This window comes from Micropterus salmoides, unplaced genomic scaffold (genome assembly GCF_014851395.1).
Source record: "Micropterus salmoides isolate LMB-PRFRI ecotype aquatic unplaced genomic scaffold, ASM1485139v1 Ms_hic_scaffold_1, whole genome shotgun sequence".
In the NCBI taxonomy this organism is placed as follows: Eukaryota; Metazoa; Chordata; class Actinopteri; order Centrarchiformes; family Centrarchidae; genus Micropterus; species Micropterus salmoides.
The window spans coordinates 13,763,168-13,782,129 of NW_024040040.1; the positions used below are offsets into that span (position 1 = coordinate 13,763,168).

Sequence of the window (18,962 nt, forward strand, 5' to 3'; positions counted from 1 at the left end):
TGATGTTTCTCTTTAAGTTTTGTCCCCATTCTGTCCTGAGTTCTTATCTCTTCACCTGCAGTCACTGGCGCCTTTTCTCTTATTTTTTATTTTTGTTGCAGAGATATTCTTCTTTTTTACCTTTTGGTCATTTCTGCAAAAGGTCAGGTTCAGCAGGATCATATTGGTGTTGACTTGCCAATGTGTCTGTAGTTCAATTGAAGAATGTGCTGCATTGCTCCATGTGACTTTTAAGTGAAAAGGCAAATCCATCAAACGTTTTTTATACTGTTTTTTGTTCCATATTTTCCACCTTGGTTTTCTCTGTCAGCTGGAGACGGTTCAGTTCAGGCACTGATGTCTTCTCAGAGGCAGTACATTGTGGATATTATTTGTCTGCCTGTCAGTCTTCCTGCCCTGTTAAGGGTTTCTTCTATGAAGCTAAAGAATTATGGTGGATTTAACAAAGAATGAATATGCCTGGCTTTTTCTTCACTTTTAAAATTTAAAATGAGCAAACAACATTTTTACATCATGGAACTAGGTTTGGAAAGTCATGGAATAGTTTGATTTTAAGGCCATGATGGGAACCCTGTTAGTTCCTTGTCTACCTAAATCTTTGAGATTTACATAATGGCTTCTCTCCAAACACCAACTATCTGGCATTATTTACACCTTCCTCTTTGTCTCTCTGCAGTGATCAGCGTCTCCAGGGGTTGCGAAGAGAGTACCAGCAGGGCCGAGCCGCCCCAGGCTATGAGGAGCTCGACGCTGCACGACGCAGAGCCCTGGAGCACGACCCACACCGGGTGAGTGTGCATGCCTGTGGAGCATAGAAATGGCAGACAGTTTTTGGTACAAGGAAATCCAACAAGAGCTTTTTTATTTGTTGCCCTAAAAATCCATTAAAAACGAAGTGATAGGTTCTACAGCAAGACACATAGACCCACACTGGACACTAGTTGAAATGTTAAATGAAGGAAAAATAAGTGCATGTGTACTATGTCCAGAGCACTCCAGTGTTCCTGTGAGCTCAGCCTGTTTTCCCCTGTGTCTTTCTCAGGCTATTTTCAGCTCTCTTGTTAACATTTTGAGGTGCTGTGTGCCACAGAGGCGGCGCCCACTCTCCTCCTCATTTAGTTTATGGAGAGATCTATTAGACCGGTGACATTTCCATCCACCCTTTCCTTTAGCTCTATACCGCAACCTTCTCTCTTTCTGTCTCTCTTATCGTATTGCTTTTCCTTTTCTTCTCTGATATACTTGTCCTCCTCTTCCCTCATTCCTTCTTCTTTCTCTTTCCCATTTTAGCAAGAATAACAATGGCCTGAAATCTCTGTGTAGTTGCCTCTCCTAACCAATCTGCACTGCTAAATGTCCCTGAACCTGTATTGATCCGGCTGAGGAATCATTTCATTTACCTCCGTACACTCACCGAACTCAGCATACTCACGATGGAAATCAATAGCCATTTATCAGCCATTTTAAAATGGGATTTTTTTAATAGCGAGCCCAAGGATGCAGAAAATCACACTTTGATCCTTAACAGAATCACTGAATCTGGCTGCAACGATTTGCAAAGGCATTTCCTCAGAGCAAGATTTCTTTTTCATTATATGACACAACTGAGCAAAGATAGAGGTAGAGGCATCTGGAAAATATGGGATGGATTTACTGACAGCATCGCCAATACCCATTCACCTGACAACCTGCCTCCTGCTGTGCTCGCTTCCTCGCTTATTGTAGTCTCTGTTTATTGAGCAATGAAGCCCTGCAAACCAGTCTTCATTAGGCACTCTCAGACGCACACCATGGTTGCTATCTTCGAGGCCCAAAGGGCTTCATCACTCATTACACATCCCTGTGCAGCATGTGTTTCTGCCTCGGTTCGCCGTTACTCAGTCGGTACCGAAACTCTGATGCAATTAAAGCACAGCGAGCGTGAGGCTCAGCCTCTGATCTGATCTGTTATTTTTCACCGAAAAAAGACATCAGTGTCCACAATAAAAACCAGCAGTGGGTTCCTCCCATGAGGAGCCTGATAATGGAACACCCCACTCGCAATCACACACATACATAGCGAGAATACAAACACAGTAAACAGTAAAACATCTGGGAAGTAATATTGGGCATGAAAAAACTGAGAGAAGATGATAATAGAATGTTGTATTGAAACACAACATAAATGAGTATTGTAGTGATGTTAAAAAAAACTAAAAACACTTTTTGTTGACATGTAGTTTTTGTTAGTACAGGGGTTGAATGCACTTAATGTAAGTCACTTTGGACAACAGCATCTGCGAAATGAGTGAAATGTAATGTACAAGTTTGTTTGGTTACAGAAATGGAGTGATACAATGAAGCTTTTTGAATTAATGCACAACAAAAAAGTAATACAGAAACTATGCTGTTTCCTGCATTTCTGTATATGCATATAATTATGCAGCAAATAACATAATGATGTAATTTGTTATCCTTTCATGTAATTTACCTAATAAAAACATTTGAAATGTTATGTATTTGATGCAGTATTAACAGACTAACTGCTTAAGATCATATTTAGTAGTAGTTGTGTCTGTATTGGTGGTTGTTCCTTTCCAGGTGCTGACAGAGTGGCGTTAACAGCATCCACACATTCTGATTCACCCGAACACACCTCCACACACATTTACCTATTTTCTCTCTCCGTGTGCCAAGAGAAGAGCGTAAATGCAGACCACTTGAGCGCGGCACTCACTCGCTAGCTCGCTTCGGCCTTGTGTGTTCAGCCTTTTAGCTGCTGCCTCCACGACTACCAATGCCGTGCCGCGCTGCTCTTTTATGCTCAGTCATTTTCCGTAGCCATGAATGGTTAAAAAGGTTTTCGAAGCTCTCCATACGAGGCCAGGAGCACCATTCTCCCTCTTGAGTGGTTTATGTGTGATTTAAAGAGAAGATGAGTGTGCGTCTGTGTCTCTGTTTCCTCTCCTGGGCTAGATGATCCTGGGTAACACACTAACCCAAGCTGACATAAACAAAAGCAGGGATAAAAGACTGTGGTTACGATATATATTCATGTCTCTGTTTATTCTTTCAGCGGTCGTCTATCTGCATGATCTGGAGGTGGAGTTTTTTGTGTGGTTGTGTGTGTGGCGACTCACTTTTAAGTGGGTGTGTGCAGCTAAACGTGGTCTTCAAAAAGGACTTCATGTCCCTTCCTCATTTCTCTCCTCTAACCTCTCTCCCTCTGTGTCCCTGTCTGTCTATCTGACTCTAATGTGACCCTTCCTCCATGTTCCCTGTCTGTGGATAGGTCACACTTGTAATTATGACAATCACACTGTCCCTCTCTCTCTGTCTATTTTCTCTATATGCTAATGATAGGCTCTCTGTAATGTCTTGATGGCCAATTAAGCCACAAAAGTACATGAGCAGTTTCTTTGTATAGACTTCTTTGTTCTATAAGAAGAGTCTGGAATAACTTTTTTACATGAGACTCCACAATGTTTGAGAAAAGACTGATCCTGAAGTTTTTTCTCTGGCTCCTGTCACCTTTTAAAGGGATACTTGAGTGATTACGCTTCCATAAAATCAGGGGTCTCAGTAGGGGTTGGTTTCTCAGATTTGGCAAATACACTTCCAGAATGGAGGTCTTCAGGGATCCCGTTAAATCAGGTCAGGTAGGGTCCTGTAGGATTGCTTTGGGTCTTGGGTGTCTTGGGTGTGTCAGTACGTTTATTGGAGCAGCTGTGTCAGATGTGGCGCTATCACTGCAGAAGGAAAATGTGTTTTTGATGCAAGACAGAGGGTGTGAACTGTCAAGTGCAGGGAAAGTGACACGTATCGCCACTCTTTTTCGACCGCGGTTGCTCATTCATTTGTGGCATCAATCTGCTGGCAGTGTTGGTGTTCTCTCGGTTAGGTTCTGTTCTGGTTGACCAAATTTTAGATCGGGTCTTATTATCTTTTGGTGTATTTGAACTTGGTCTGACAGTCCTTCTGGTTCCAGTTGGATTGGGTCTCTTTTTTTTCTGATGATTAATGTATGCGCTTTGATTTTCCACGGGTCTGTTTTGGATATTTTCTCAGTCTTGACAAAGCTCCTCCGGAGCAACAGAAGACATTATACAACTGATTCCACAGTGCTACTCCTCATGACTGAATTAAGTGGAGTTTCCCTTTGAAATTATTTTTAGTTTAAAATGTTTAACTGCCAAATAGAATGACGGTAATTACTTTTTTAGCCTTCTTAGAGCGATATCATAGTCACAATTGTACTTTACTCCTTTTACTTTTAGGTGTTTCTATTAAGTGTTTCTGAACACATTGTCAGGGTTCTTTAAAGTATTTGTTTTTTTTACTCTGAAGGGAACCACTTCATTAATAACAAAAAATTATCCCACTCACATTTTCATTCATTCATTCAATCTTTCTTTCATTCCCTGTTGGCCTATCTTCCCCATAGTGGTCATTATTGGTCTAATAATGTTTACAGCCGATGCACTGACCAGGATCACTTATTCACCTCCACTCCCTGACACAGCTTCACATCAAACACACTGTGTGTCTTTGTCCTGATTTTGTCTATGACATGTTTATTATAATGTAAATGTACTTTACGTCCATCAACTGACCATATTATGCATGGTCAGCTGAGATGACTGACTCTACAATAAAACAGAATCATGTTTACCCAGTGTAACAAAGACACACAGGCGCACAGTATAGGAGAAACATACATGCATATGAACTCATGTATCTTATCTTCAAGTCTTTACCCTGTGAATCATAAACAACCGTGGCAGCATGTGACATTTTAACAAACACAGAAGTCACCGAAAACCACACACGCAACTACACACTCGGAGTCATTATAAAACACACACAGAGAAACACTCTTGCAAGTCCAGATACGACTTGTCATCCGTTGCGCAGCTGTTTTTTTGTACTTCTCTCTAATGTTGTGTGTGTGGACATCCATCAACTTGATGATATTTTAATGTCACATCCTCAGGCTGTCTCAATCTCTCCCCCTCTCTCACTTTTTCTCTCCCTCCCACACGTTGGCCATCACTTCATAAATAAACCCCCACATCATTAAGTAAACACGCACCAGCCTGTCACGGTGATAGATGGCCTACACACACTCACAGATGCACACACATACAGGCACTGGTGATCTGCACGGGGCGCTTCATGCCCACAGGCAAAAGCCCCCAATGGTTTTTGCGGCCACAGTCCTAATGAATGCACACGTATTCATCTGTGAACTTGCACTGATCTAAAAGTTCAGTTTTGGGGAAATAAAAACACCTCAGTGTTCAACACTGATCACTGATCACAATCAACAGCAGATTTCCAAATGTAGTGGTAACACGCTTCAAAATGTGTCCGCAGGCCCTTTGTGGTTAGACGCTGATATTTAGTTTTGTTTACAGCTGAGATACGTTGGCTCCCACACTGCCCTAGTGACTGGCCATCCCTGCTTCCACCTGACAAGTGCATGCTCTTACCACACACGTTCTGCTGTGAACACTTCAGGCTCACTCACCAAAGACACACACTCACACAGAGCACAGGTGTAATGGATGTGCTGGCAGGGTACCCCCTGCTGTGTGCTGCCTACTGTTGGAGAAGCTGCCACAAAGATGGCGCAGCCCAGCAGAAAGCTGCTTATAAAGGTAAGAGGGGGACCCAAAGGAGGAAAATGGGAGAGAGCAATCAGGGGAGCAAGTAAACGAGGGAGAGAATATGAGGGGAATGGGAAACGTGGAAGGGGAGTGGCAGCGATGCTGCCAGTCAGAAGAACAGAAAGTTAGAGAGGAAGAAACGAACATATATGTTTATGAGAAATTAGGGGAAAAAAGAGAGAGAAACTGAGAACATTACAAAGCAACAGAGCAGAGTTGAAGCAAATAAAATTCAAAGAGGCTCCATAGGGGTAAAATGGGCAGGATTAGAAATAGCACATCTAACAGCAGAAGCTGGATTGGAACAAGGAGAAGACAGATGGGACGGAGGAAGTGACAGATACATGGAGGCAACGACATAAACGACTGAAGTAATGGAGCAGGGGAGGAAGAGAAAGAAGTGAGGGTTTCAGGTGGTAGAAAGAAGCTCAGTCGGCGGCAGTTGTTAGTGAGACTAAAGCAAGTGTCCGCCTTTGAGCATGATGGTAAATATCTACCTAAAGCTGCGTTCACACCGAAAGCGAATTTCATATTCTCGTCTCTTTACTCGCGCAAGTTTGACTGCTGGACATTTTGAGTGTTCACACACAATGCGTATAGACACAGCCCGCGGATACTACTGCTATATGAACCCAAAGTAAAGCTTTTGCTGTTATTTAATTGCTATAAACGGATCAAACTGATGCCGAAATAACTACAATATGATGCCGTTTTGCAGAGGCTAAGTTTGTTGTTGATTCTTGGCTAAGAATCGATATACCAATCAGTGGCCTTTGTGATTTCAATGAATTAAAACTGGAGATAGAGCACGAGAGATGGGGACTAAATTGATGAATGGAAGCTATGTAACACATGAGGTTGTTGGTTTGAATCCTTTCGCCAAGCTTTGTTTCCATCTCGTGTACCCTCCCCCCAAACCCACCCTTCAGTCTGTGCTGTCCAATTAATTAGAAACCTTTTTAAATAAAACTGTTAAAAATGTAGATTTATAAAAGAAGATGAATCTGGGAAGGAGAGTGTGGGAGGCAGAGATGCTAGTTTGTGCATATGGAAGAAAGAAAGAAAGAGAGAGAGAGAGATGGCGAGAGAGCAGCTGGTCCGGGGGTGTTTCTCTGAAGGAGGCTGCGTTAATGTTAGTCTAATGTTAGTGTTAATCAGGTTAGCATATGCCCTGTGTGTGTGTGTGTGTGTGTGTGTGAGAGAGAGAGAGAGAGAGAGTGTGTGTGTGTGTGTGTGAGAGAGTGTAGATTTGAGGTGTTACTGATGCACCTGCACTATTTTAATGAGAAAACTCAATTCATCCCTTAACATCTCTCTCTTTTTGCCTGTCTCACTTTATTCTTCTTACACACACTCACACAGTCTCACAATCCCCATGGGAAGAGCTGCATTTGAAACACTTGGATCACCAAGAAAGTTGGATTAAGTCCTGGTTTCTATTTTCCACAAACACGCAAGTTTAGAAATGTAATGTACTCTCGACTGATTTTGCACACACATACGTGTACTCGTGTTAACGCACAAAGCTTGTGCACATGCATACACACTGCGTATAAAGGAGCATGAACACAAAAAGCTGACACACAAGTACGAATGCCCGCTCACACACATTTTATAACAGACTTTTATAAGGTAACATACCACAAACACATAAAAACACACAATCCACAATCAACCATGGCAATGCAACATGTACACACATGCACACACATGCTCAGCCACCATCAAAGGGATGCAAACCTCAGCTTTGGCCAAACCTCAGCTGTTTTCAGAGTTCATTTCTCTGTAGGAGGTTCCAGCCAAATCCATGCTGGCAGCTTACACACACACACACACACAAACCTTTTAAGGAAAATCATATAATTCAGTAATTATAAGAAATTCAGTCACCTGATCCTGTTTTCCTCATGAACCCCTCTGAGATCACCCTCAGTCAATGTTCAAACGCAAAACACGCATCCTAGGCTTTCTGTCACACACACACACACCCACGCCCACCTAGCCCTGTGCAGCAGTCGAGGCCTGTGCTGATTAAAGGCTGCCCGTTGGTCCTGACTCTCCGGACCGGGCTCAGTGCTATTCTGGCCCATTTAATTACACAGGCCCCACCACAAGTTAGTGTTTGGATCATACACCCCAGAATTACTGTGAACAAGCTACTGTGACAAGCTACTGGAAAACCACCTGAACAGGAGGAAAATGATAGAGGAGAAATGAGGCAGGAGGTAGAGTTTATAGGAGGCCAGTCTCTGTTAATGTAGGGATTGAGGTGATAATTATGAAAAGAAAGTAGCGCTGCACAGATTGTTCCTCCTTACAAGCCCATTTAGTCCAATATTCAGTCTTGCAAGATCATTTTAGGTTAAGGTGTTTGGCAGTGAGGTGAGATAAATCCATGTGTTCCAATGCAAATTAAATTGTTTCTTGCACTAATACCTTTTTACTTGAAAAGTTCCAGAATAAGGCACCTCATCTGGAAATGATGCTTCAGGAATATTTTGAAAACAAATTGATTTGCTCTAGAGACAAGCCAAAGAATGGGCACAGTTGTGTGTTTTGTGTTGGTTGGGGGGAGGGTCTTGGGCCCAATTTGAGAGATTTAGTGACGAGGGCCCTGGGGCCGTATTACAGAAAGTTCCTACCTTAAGCCTTAAGTTAAGATAGGAATAGTCTAAGATAGGATTTTTCCCAATTTGGTATTACAGAAGCAAATCCTAACTAACTTTTGGAATCCTTACTTCATCCTATCTTATCTCAGTTTAGGATATACTAAATACTCAATCCAACATCAGTTATCAACTTTTATGTCTGTCCAAATAAGTCCATTGACAAGTGATACAAAGAGAAAGGCAACTGTCCAAAGAGCAGAGGAAAACCGGTGGTGGCACCTCCTGTGCTCCCTCACTCACCCCGGAAGAAACCCGTACTCTTCCTGGGAAAGAACAATGAAGGTAAAAATAATAATAAAGGCTGCGCACTAACCTCATCGTGTTTTTCATGTAGTATTTCTTGTCTTTAACGATGTCCTTTTATCAAAGACTTGCATTAGGATGCTGCTGTTACATCAAGCCTTTACATTATGTTGTATAATGAGACATTATCTAGCGTTGCATCGCCCACAGCCTTTCTACTAACGAGTGTTTTGTCATCAAACACATCGCCAGAATCAATTAATAAATTCCGCCTGTTGACATTTTGTTGAATGTAAAAGCAATAAAAGAGCAGCCATGTGGATTAATCAAGTTAGCAAACACTACCTGGTGGAAAAGTAAAAGTTAGGACAGCTGAACGGTTCTCCTAAAGTTTGGAGAGTTTATTAAAGATTTTACGAAGTTAGGATGCTTCTGTAATACACTTTTCCTTTCTTAAGTTAGGAAAGGAACATTGACTTAGGAACTGTTGAACTTTAATGGTATTCCTAGATCAGTTCCTAACCCTTATTACCATGGTTACCAAGCAGTTAAAATAGGATCTGCAGGTTAGGAAGTTTCTGTAATATGGTCCCTGGTCCTTTTGCACATTTTTCATGTTTGTCTGAACCTGCATTACAGATCATAAGAGCCAGTAATACTCTTTCTAACTTCGATACTGTACCACTAAAGAGTGCAGACTGAGAGGCAAAGACACTGAGCGCAGGTTAATTCCTTTTCATGATTCCTACATAATTTCATACTGTTTGACCACTTCTGTTGTTTTACATCACCTGCTCTTTGCCTTTGGCTTTCATCTCGCTGCTTGATTGGCGCTCACAGGGGCACTTCGTCTCTCACACACACAGATTCAGGCACAGGCTGAACTCTTGCTCACACTCCTGGGAGACAAAGACAAGAGAGAACATCTCATTCCAGCAATGTGTTTCTACCCACTGCTATCAAGAGTTTTTACGCACACGTATTGTACCTTTCTCCCTCTTCTCTCTTTGCAAAGTCACAATGAGCGATTCTATCCACGGACTCCTCCTCTCCTCCTGTCCTTGTCTCTCCAGCTTATCCCTGAGGCTCAACACACTCCTCTCTCTCCCTCCCTCCCCCTTTTTTGTTTTAAGTCACTTCATTCCAATGCTGCACAGCAGCCGGGTGAGGATTTTTATTTTTTTCGTACCTCCTCTCCGTCCACCCCATCTGGGCCAACAAAGGCCTACAGGGACCTATTTGGTGTCTGTCTTTATCCCCGCAGCTTGTCTCTGGCCTACGGGCAAACTGCAGTGTGTGATCTGTCTGCAAGTTGATAGAAATCTCCCATTCTCCTCGTCACTTGCGGCCGCTCTCACTTCAAAGCTCGTCACCACTCTGAATCTAAGAAGCTAAGAAGGGGAGGTTCAATAGGGTCGGCTGTGAGCATGTTTGTGTCTCTTTGCTGAGGTCACACTTTACCATTTTCCCAAGAGAGCATAGGTGAAGTTACCACTCTGCTCTACAAGAGGAGGTCTGATCGCGTTTAGCGCAAATAGAGGACCGCAATGCAGCTTCAACAACCTGTACCACAAAGTCAAGAAAGACCATGAAAGACAGGAAATTAACTGCTTCCCCTTGTGAGAAAAATCCAGATACTTCTCTTCTGTGCTTCAGACAGACAAATCACTGCAGATGAATGTCGGTTGAACTGACCCTTTAAATCCAATAAAGCTCACTCCAGAGGTTCCAGTGTTGGCAGGACTTCCATCAAAGTATCTGAAGGTCAAACATATCAACCTCACGACATTTGCAGCGGGCCATTGGAGGGCATGAGGAGCTGGATTCACTCATCAAAGCCTCCATCGCTGGTGGTGGTGTCAACCCCCACGTCCACAAATCTGTGACTGTGCATGGGGGACGACAGAAAACTGAATCACCTGTGCTGTGGTGATGGTGCCATCACAGAACACAGAAACATGACTTGACAGAACCAGAGGGAGAACTGTTGAAGGATGTGTTGGTGATTTTGCAGCGTGTGTGTGCAAGATCCCGGTTCAAACATCATGGCTGTGCCTGGGCTTATACACTCACAAACACACACTCTGCTCACAGCTTGGTAAAAAAAATCTCTGCTTCTCTCTTACTCACACACCCTAGGACATACCTTTCAGGGTATCATAACCTGGAGAAGGAAGAATTAAACCCACCACACACACACACACACACGCAGACATTCTCACAGGGGTATTTGGATGTTATTTCAGCGAGCAGTGGGGAGGCAAACAAACCCACAGAGGGGGAGCAGGCCATGGACACAGCCCCAGTAAATAAACAACACCCCATGGCCACTGCCATGGCCACACACACACACTGACACACACATGGAACAGGTTTAAGATGCATGCTGATTACAGCTTCACGTGGAAACAAAATGCACGCACATGCAGGTTCCCCTTCTAACGTCAAAGGCCGTTTTACAGAAGTTTAAAAAGTCGGTTTGTTCGGTTTGGTGGCCCTTGATCAGCAGTTTAATTAACATGATATCTAATACTTTATTCACAAGGAGTATAACCTAACAAGAATACAAGATGAGACTGACCAGCCGATTCCACGGTTTGTCATCCGGAAGAGGGATAAAAAACTACCCAGTTACAAAATGTTTGTGGCTAAAAGCCACTTAAACAAATCAAATACTCTCTTGGGTTGCAAAACATATTTTATGAATGTTTGTCCACTTGGAGCCAGTGACATCGGTGCATTTCCCGGAGAGCGTGAAACATTCTTTTGAATATGTGCTTGCACTGATGCATGTAAACACAATTTATTTAGAGTCCATGTAAACGGTTTGAAAGTTTATATCAGAGCAAATTTATTCGGACAGATAAAGTAGTCTGCATGCTGCCGTAGCAAATGATGGATGTAAGAAAGAGCATCAGGAACTCACATATCTAATGCAGCTAATGAGCGTAACATTGTTTTCACACTACCTGTTACATCCTCACATAGGAATATTAAACCACACACACAGACAGCCAGTCAAAGTCTTAACCCAACTGTATGTAAATGTAAAGTTGTTCTAAGGTCAAGAGTTGAGACCTAAACAAACACTAACAATGAAGACAATTACCAGCAGATTGGCCTATTACCAAAATAGACTGCATTCCAGTCTGAGTGTGTGTAACCTTTGGTCCCCTTGTGTGTGGGTGTGTGTGTGCATGTGTACCATCTGCTGCTAACGAGCTCAGAGTGAGCGGGGTCCAGGTGTGGGAGTGTTTAGTGTACACTGGGGGGCAAGTGAGCCTCCTGTTTGAGATAAACACACACACACACACACACAGCCTAAGAGTCTCCTAATACAGCATAATCTTGTGTGCCAGCGGACTAGACTTCACTGGCACGGAAGAGGTGCTTTGACCTTTTTGAGATTAGTTGGTAACTATGCCAACAAGCCATTTCACAAGAACATTACATATTTATACTTTTGTAAGGAGACTCAAGGGACTGGAAAAGAAAGAAAACACAGAAATGTGAGAGAGAGTTGGGAAGATTATTTATTTTAAGTGTGTGTCTTGTTGTTGTAGCTGTTTTAGACTAAATTATCCACCAATTAAATCTGAAAATACTGTTTAAGTGATGACAACGTCCACCCACACAAACTTTTTCAGGTTGTTTTCATTAAGATCTCCATCCACACTGAAACACCTGAATTGTAGGAAAACTGCAAATTTACTCCTTTACTCCTCCTACTTTGGTGGGCAAACTGGCAAAATACTGCATCACAGCCTGACCGCACCTGGTGACGCTGCTCAGTCTCTGTTAGTTAATCACTAGTTCAACACTGTTTTTTTAAAGATATTTTTTATGTATTTTTTGCCTTTATTCATGACAGAACAGTTAAGAGACAGGTAATGTGGGAAAGAGTGGGGGGATGGCATACAGCAATTATGCATTTATTTGATTTACATATATTGATTTGATCGCGGCTTGTACCGTAAATGCTTCATGTTAAGCACCATTTAAATCACTATTTTATAATCGATGTCTGGAGAGTTTTTTTTCTTAACTCATAGTATTTGTTGTAACTATTTAAATTATTTTAACTTGTATTATAACAATAAACGTTTTTTATTGTAAATAACTTTTGTTTTCAAAGGTGCTATATAAATAAAGTCATCTATAATTGCCATTTAAAATGATATCGGAAAACGTGTAATTCTGCAGTTTTCTGATTTATCCACTCTGGAGAGGGTTTTCCAAAAAGTCTTTTGGTGTGAGAAACCCGGTATAGAGGTCCAAAACTGAGAGAAAAAGTGCATTTTCAGATATAGCCAGCTTAGTGCTGATGCAATGTAAAAAGTATTCCAGGCTTCATCTATGCAAGCAATAGCTGCTTTCCAACATGACATAGAGCCAAACTCTACATCATCCTGTTATACTATATTATGTCCTTGAATGCATTGAAGTGATCGATATCAACCTGTTTGTCTCCCAAACACAACTTATGCACTCTAGTCTTTCCAAATAAACTTGCAAAAAGGTGAAATAAAAGCATCTTACAGAAATATAGTAACTCTGAAGGTGTTTTACAGCATTTTCCATTATGTAAACATGCAGACTTGTATGTGGGTAAGGGTCTGCATGTATAAATGGGTGTGGTTTTTCTGTATTTCTGCATTTTAAGTTCATACTACAGCTGTCAACAACTAGTAGCAGCAGTAGTTAGGCTCTGTGGCTCACAAGTTCCTGCTATGTTTTGTTTTGCGTCCACCTACGCACGCGCCACATCTTTTACAACTTCTCTGTCTGCTTTCCCTCCTGTGCCAGCTCAATTCTCTCCCTCCCTGTCTTATCTGTTCCCTCTCCTCCCATGGGGGAGTCAGCAGAATCTCAACACAGGGATTTTTAGGGAGATGGAGAGAATGGATATTGGGTTCCCGCATCATCGTGCCAGTCAGATGCAGGCCATGGGGGTGAGGTTGCCAACAGCAGGTGGGCATGGGGTGCCAGGCAGAGGCTCCACACTGAGACACATGCTTAATTAGCATCCAAGATCTATGCAGGGAGGAAGAAAAGGATGGATGGATGGAAGGAAGAAAAGATGGCAATACAGGAGGCTAATTATGCTGTTTGAAAAGAGATGCCGGAGGAAAGCGGTTTGGAAAAAGCAAATCTGAGCATCTCAGTCACAGGATGAAACCGCTGCTCAGGCATTGTGTCAAAGCACTTGGACTCTCATTTGAGGTTTATTGTACATATGAGCATTGCAAATTTACAGCAAAACCAAAATGCTCCAAAAAATTCATTTCCTGAGCTCCGGCAATACTTTCTGATGAATGCGACAGCTGTGCTGCTAGAGTTGATTGGAGTGTGAGTGTGAGTGTGAGTGTGAGCGTTAGTGTCTGTGTCTGTGTCTGTGTGTGTGTGTGTGTGTGTGTGTGTGTGTGTGTGTGTGTTCCAATGCGTATCATCTGGCACTGTCAAGGCATAGCTTTCTAATTTGCACAAATGGAAAAGTGACTTTCTACTCATTCACACTCACACATGCCGCCAAGCATTCTGTCAGAGCGTTTGTCAGCTGGTGAATTGCGGCAATGACTCGACACAATTATACACTTTATAAGAGAGATTGTTCTGATATGTTTCAGCTCATTTGCTGTCCCCGATGAGAAAGTATTAAAAGCAGTCTGAAGATCTGCTGATTGTGAGGTTTGGGTTTAGATTACACACTAATGCATGCACACAACCACAATGAACTCCAAGATTAACAAAGTCTCCCAACTTTCCAGTTTTACCACATGACACTCATGAGAAATAGGAAATTCCCTGTCGTGTGTGTGTGCGTGTGTGTGCGTGCGTGCGTATTGTGGTCTGGCATGGAGTCCAGAGAGAAGCTGGCTTTCTGTCAGCTACTGTCTGCACAAAACTAACTTTTCCACTGATAATGGTGTACGCACTCATATATTGCAGATACACTCAGTACTGTATATTATGTCACCAGGTTCAGGTAGAGTACGCGGGGCGTGTGAGGAATTGCAAAGTGCTTGTCATCGCTCTCCACCTTTGCTCACTGACCGCCTCCTCAGAAGTCTGGCTGTTACATTTTCACTCCAACCTGGATTCATTTCATATGGCTGTTTTACCAGTTGCCATGGTTAGACTGAGACTTGTTTTGTGTGTTTATTTATGTGAGAGAGAGAGAGAGAGAGAGAGAGAGAGTATGCCACAGCAGTATTTCGAGGCACATCAGCTGGCACTAAAGCCGGCTGTCTAATTTAGGGAAATGGGCTTCCGCATGAAAAGCATGCATATGACATCCATAATATGTGTGTGTGTGTGTGTGTGTTAGTTAATAAACGAATCTTCCAGACCTACGGCTGGAGGCTATTATGTTAATACAATCAATGGACAAAGAATTTCACTCATTTTATCTAAACACACATTTCCTCCCCTCCTCATCATTCTCTTGCTCTTTCCTTCCCTTTTTTTCTCCCCCGCTTCATACTCAGAAGATGTATTATGCCTTGTTCAACACACACACATCGCCACACACACATACAAGGTCTTCCACCTGAGTCCCAGCTTCTTGCTGAGACTAATGCCCCCTTTACCTCACATTATGCATCTCTTTGCATAATGTCCCCTACCTAACAGACACACACACTGCCATCCAAAGATGGAGCATTCACTTCCCGACATCATATTAAACCTGCACCCAAAGACACAAATGCCTTCCCCAACTACCACAATATTAACATACACACACACACAGGCACAAAGCCACTTTAGTGAACAGAGCAGCAGCCTTGCCCCAGCCTTGGTTCTGATGTGCTTTCACTTCCTGGCTCCCATTCAGAGACATTAGAGCTCCCTATATTACAGAGACATGCTAATGATATCTGGTAATGCGCCACTGCTGCATTGACATGCAGAATGAGTTTGAACTCGTGAGTCTTTTAGACTCTTTTATAGTGTGTGTTTGTGATGTTAAATTCTGTATATGTGGGTGTGTGTGGGGTTCTATCGCTTTGATAGCCTGGATCAAACGCATCACTGTTTACCTCTTTGGATTTCCATGTGCATATCTGCCAAACCTGTGATTGCTTGTTTATGTAATGATGTGCATGTCAGTTATACGTAGGGCTGCTTTTGTGTATTTGACTAATGTTCTGTGCATGTTAAGCTACGGTGGTGTATGGTTTGATGATGTGTGATGATTGATTGATATCCATTGAGGAAACAGCCTGTGTTTGTGTGTGAAAACTCAGATCGCAGAACCTAAATTACAGATAATTGAAACTGTATGCTCTGTCCTCTCTCTGCCTTCCTCCTCATTTACCTTCAGGGATGGCTTTTTTAAAAACCCCTTGTGTCGTTGTAACCTCAGACCATGTCCACACAACAAAATTTGATACCACATCTTTTTCTCTGCATGTTAGCCTTCGATCCACACTAAGCCAGTGCTCTTTGTGCCAAAAAAGAATGATAGCATTTTATCCCTACAGTTAGGAGAACATGTGCCGATGAGCATTAAAGCTGTTCCGGAGGCTTGCGGTGGACCAACACCTTACTTAAAAAACTTTACTGGAGGGATGAACACCATTATATCAAATGATATTCCTTCATTTGGTTTCACCACTCATTTATCCAGGTATTTCCTTTATTTGTCACCCATCTGTAAGTAATAGGGTAGAGGTTTATCCTGCTGAGACCAAGCTGAGTAAACGGGCAGTGACTGTGCTACTCCCCTACCACATGATGCCTTTAATCCTCCGTTGTTTGCCAATAGAAAGAGAGTGAAAAAGAAGAGATTTAGCTGTGTTCTTACTATTAGGAGTTTATGTGTGGATGGAAAATTACCTGAAAATGCTGTTGTGTACCAAAGGCATTTTCATATGTAAACAGCGGTTCCAGATTTATCCACCTGAATGTAGCTTTAATCAATCACTTCCTGGTGTGTGTTTGTGGATGAGAGTGTGAACAACCCTCTGCCCAAAACCTACTCCATATGTAATGTTTTTCATATGACTGATGTGTTTGCATGAACCTTACACACATATGTTCATCGGAGGGGCACAGTGCTTACATGTGGTTACATGTGTTTATGTTACCACATGTGGGGCATTCCATAATTTCTCCCTCTCTTGTTTTTTGTTTCCACTGAAACCACATGGCTGCACTCGAACACATACATGCTTTAAATACTTTATGTACATCCACTGAGTTAAATTGCTTAAACATATAACACGAGGACGTGTGTGGTCTCCACCACAAGGTTTACCTGCTTGAATAGACTAAAAATCTCTGTTTAACACTTCTCCTTCAAATGTCTACCTGTGTGACTTCCTGTGAGGGGAAGTATGACTTCAGTGCCTTGCTTCAATGGTATTTTGACTGTTGAGAGACTGAACCTTGGACCTTTTTGGTCTTCATACTTAACATTACGTCTTGTGTCTCCCCTCAGATGACACCCAGAGGAGCTGATTCTCGACCTGTGCACCACTACAAAGAGATATTGGCGGTACAGCACCCCACACACCCCAGGTGAGACCGCTCTGCGAGTTAGAGTGTGTGTGTGTTATTCCTTAATTGAGGAAATGAAGGGATAACTTCTTGCCACTCCCTCCCTTTGTGTCTCCCCCACTCACACAAGCACACACACACGCACACACACGGCACAGACTAATCCTCTTTGGAGCTTATAATTAAATCTGGAGTGTTTGCCTTGGGAGTGTCTACTCATCCCAGGAATAGGAGTGTTCAGCTCTCCAGAGAGCAGGGCATAGGCAGGAGGATCTCACACACGCATGCACGGAGGATAGTTTGCTCTTATGAAGAATTTATAACCTCTAGTGTGGGTTTAATGGAACTGCACATGTTCTTTATATTTGTTTAAACGTACTCTGGTCAAATTAGGCACACGTGTACACATGCATACCTTCTCTGTTCTTCATATATGGGTTCCCCAGCAGTGCCGCAGCACACATTCATCAGTCCAACCACACCAGAATATTACCTGACTGCATGTGAGTGTGTGCGTACATGCTGAGCAAACGCCATATTGTGATGTTCGCGGCCCAACAGCTAAGTGGAGCGTGGAGTGGCATGGTGCGAGGAAAGTGAGAGGAGGAGAATGAGGGGAAAAAAGGGGGACACCGGGATGGAGAGGGGGAGAGTGAGAAAAAGAGAACAGTCATTTCATGGGTTATTGCGCCTCCTGATATGACAGGCAACAGGGAGCACAGACATCAGCACTGGCTCAGGGGAAGACGAGACTCGCTGAGAATCTGGGAGAGAGAAGGAGGGAGAACAGGGGGACATGTCCCAAGCAGCCAACTGTAACAGTGGAGACAATCCCAAATGGAGACAGACAGACTGAGGGAGACATGCAGGACCTTTGACAGCTCAGTCCGATACTATACTTATGTACAGTCAAAAGAAGTCAGAGTTCATGCCATCCACTTATCGAAACTTTCTCCATTATAGAATTAAAGTCCAGGAAATTGAAAACCCTTCCCAGCCATTCAGACTGGAGGAAATGAAAGTTACATTCTGTATTTTATTGCTCAAATGATTAGTCGACAACGATTTTAATGATCCATTACTTTCTTTAATCATTCTTCAAGCGAAAAGGCCAAACATTCTCTCTTCCGGCCTCTCAAATGTGAGGATTTGCTGCTTAATATGATTAGAAATTTGTAATATGATTAGAAATTTGATGTCTTTGGATTTTACATTTTGAAGACATCACCAGCGATTAATCGCGTACTCATTTCATTAATCTATCAAGCACAAATGCCAGGCATTTTTGTTCCAGATTCTGAAATGTGAATTTTTCTGTATTTCTTTGAGTTTTGGTGCTATTGGTCAGATAAGACAAGCAAGTTGAAGACATCAACTTGGACTCTTGGAAATTTGAAATTTTTCTCTTTTTTTCTGACACTTAATGGACAAAAGGATTCATGTAAGTGATAAAGTATTAACAGCCACTATATTCTCTGGCTTATATGATTAGGCATAAAGATGCCAAGTCAGGTTCAAATAATGTTCATTACCTCAAGAAATGTTCTCATTGTTATTTAACTGTTGTTCATCTTCCCTTTGAAGTATTTTTAGGCCCAAGACCCATAGGATATTATCCGTTTGAAATGCATATGGTACAGTTAACATGCTTCTGGGGACATTTGCCTCAGCAGAAGAGCAAAAGCAACAAAAGGCAGAGGGAAAGTGTTAGATAGAGTTTGAACACTATTCAAACTCACATGTTTTTAGTTCTTGTTTCTGATGTTTCTATAAAGATAAATCATGACTCCTCAGTCCCCAAAACTCCTCTGCCTCCCCCCAATATAAATACAGAGGCAAGAGGAGGAGGGGGTGCGAATATATTCCGGGAATGTTTTTTTTGTATCGAGGGGAGGGGGGG

General features: G+C 42.4%; 1 protein-coding gene across 5 annotated transcripts in view; it reads left to right on the forward strand.

Annotated features, from left to right (window-relative positions):
* pard3ba (par-3 family cell polarity regulator beta a) overlaps nucleotides 1–18,962 on the forward strand; it is a 161,166-nt gene that overhangs the window by 129,672 nt on the left and 12,532 nt on the right. For all 5 annotated transcript variants that reach the window (XM_038718904.1, XM_038718914.1, XM_038718922.1 and 2 more), the window contains 2 exons: nucleotides 677–788; nucleotides 17,004–17,083. In XM_038718904.1, the coding sequence (XP_038574832.1) occupies nucleotides 677–788; nucleotides 17,004–17,083 (192 nt within the window). The remainder of the gene's footprint in view (nucleotides 1–676; nucleotides 789–17,003; nucleotides 17,084–18,962) is intronic.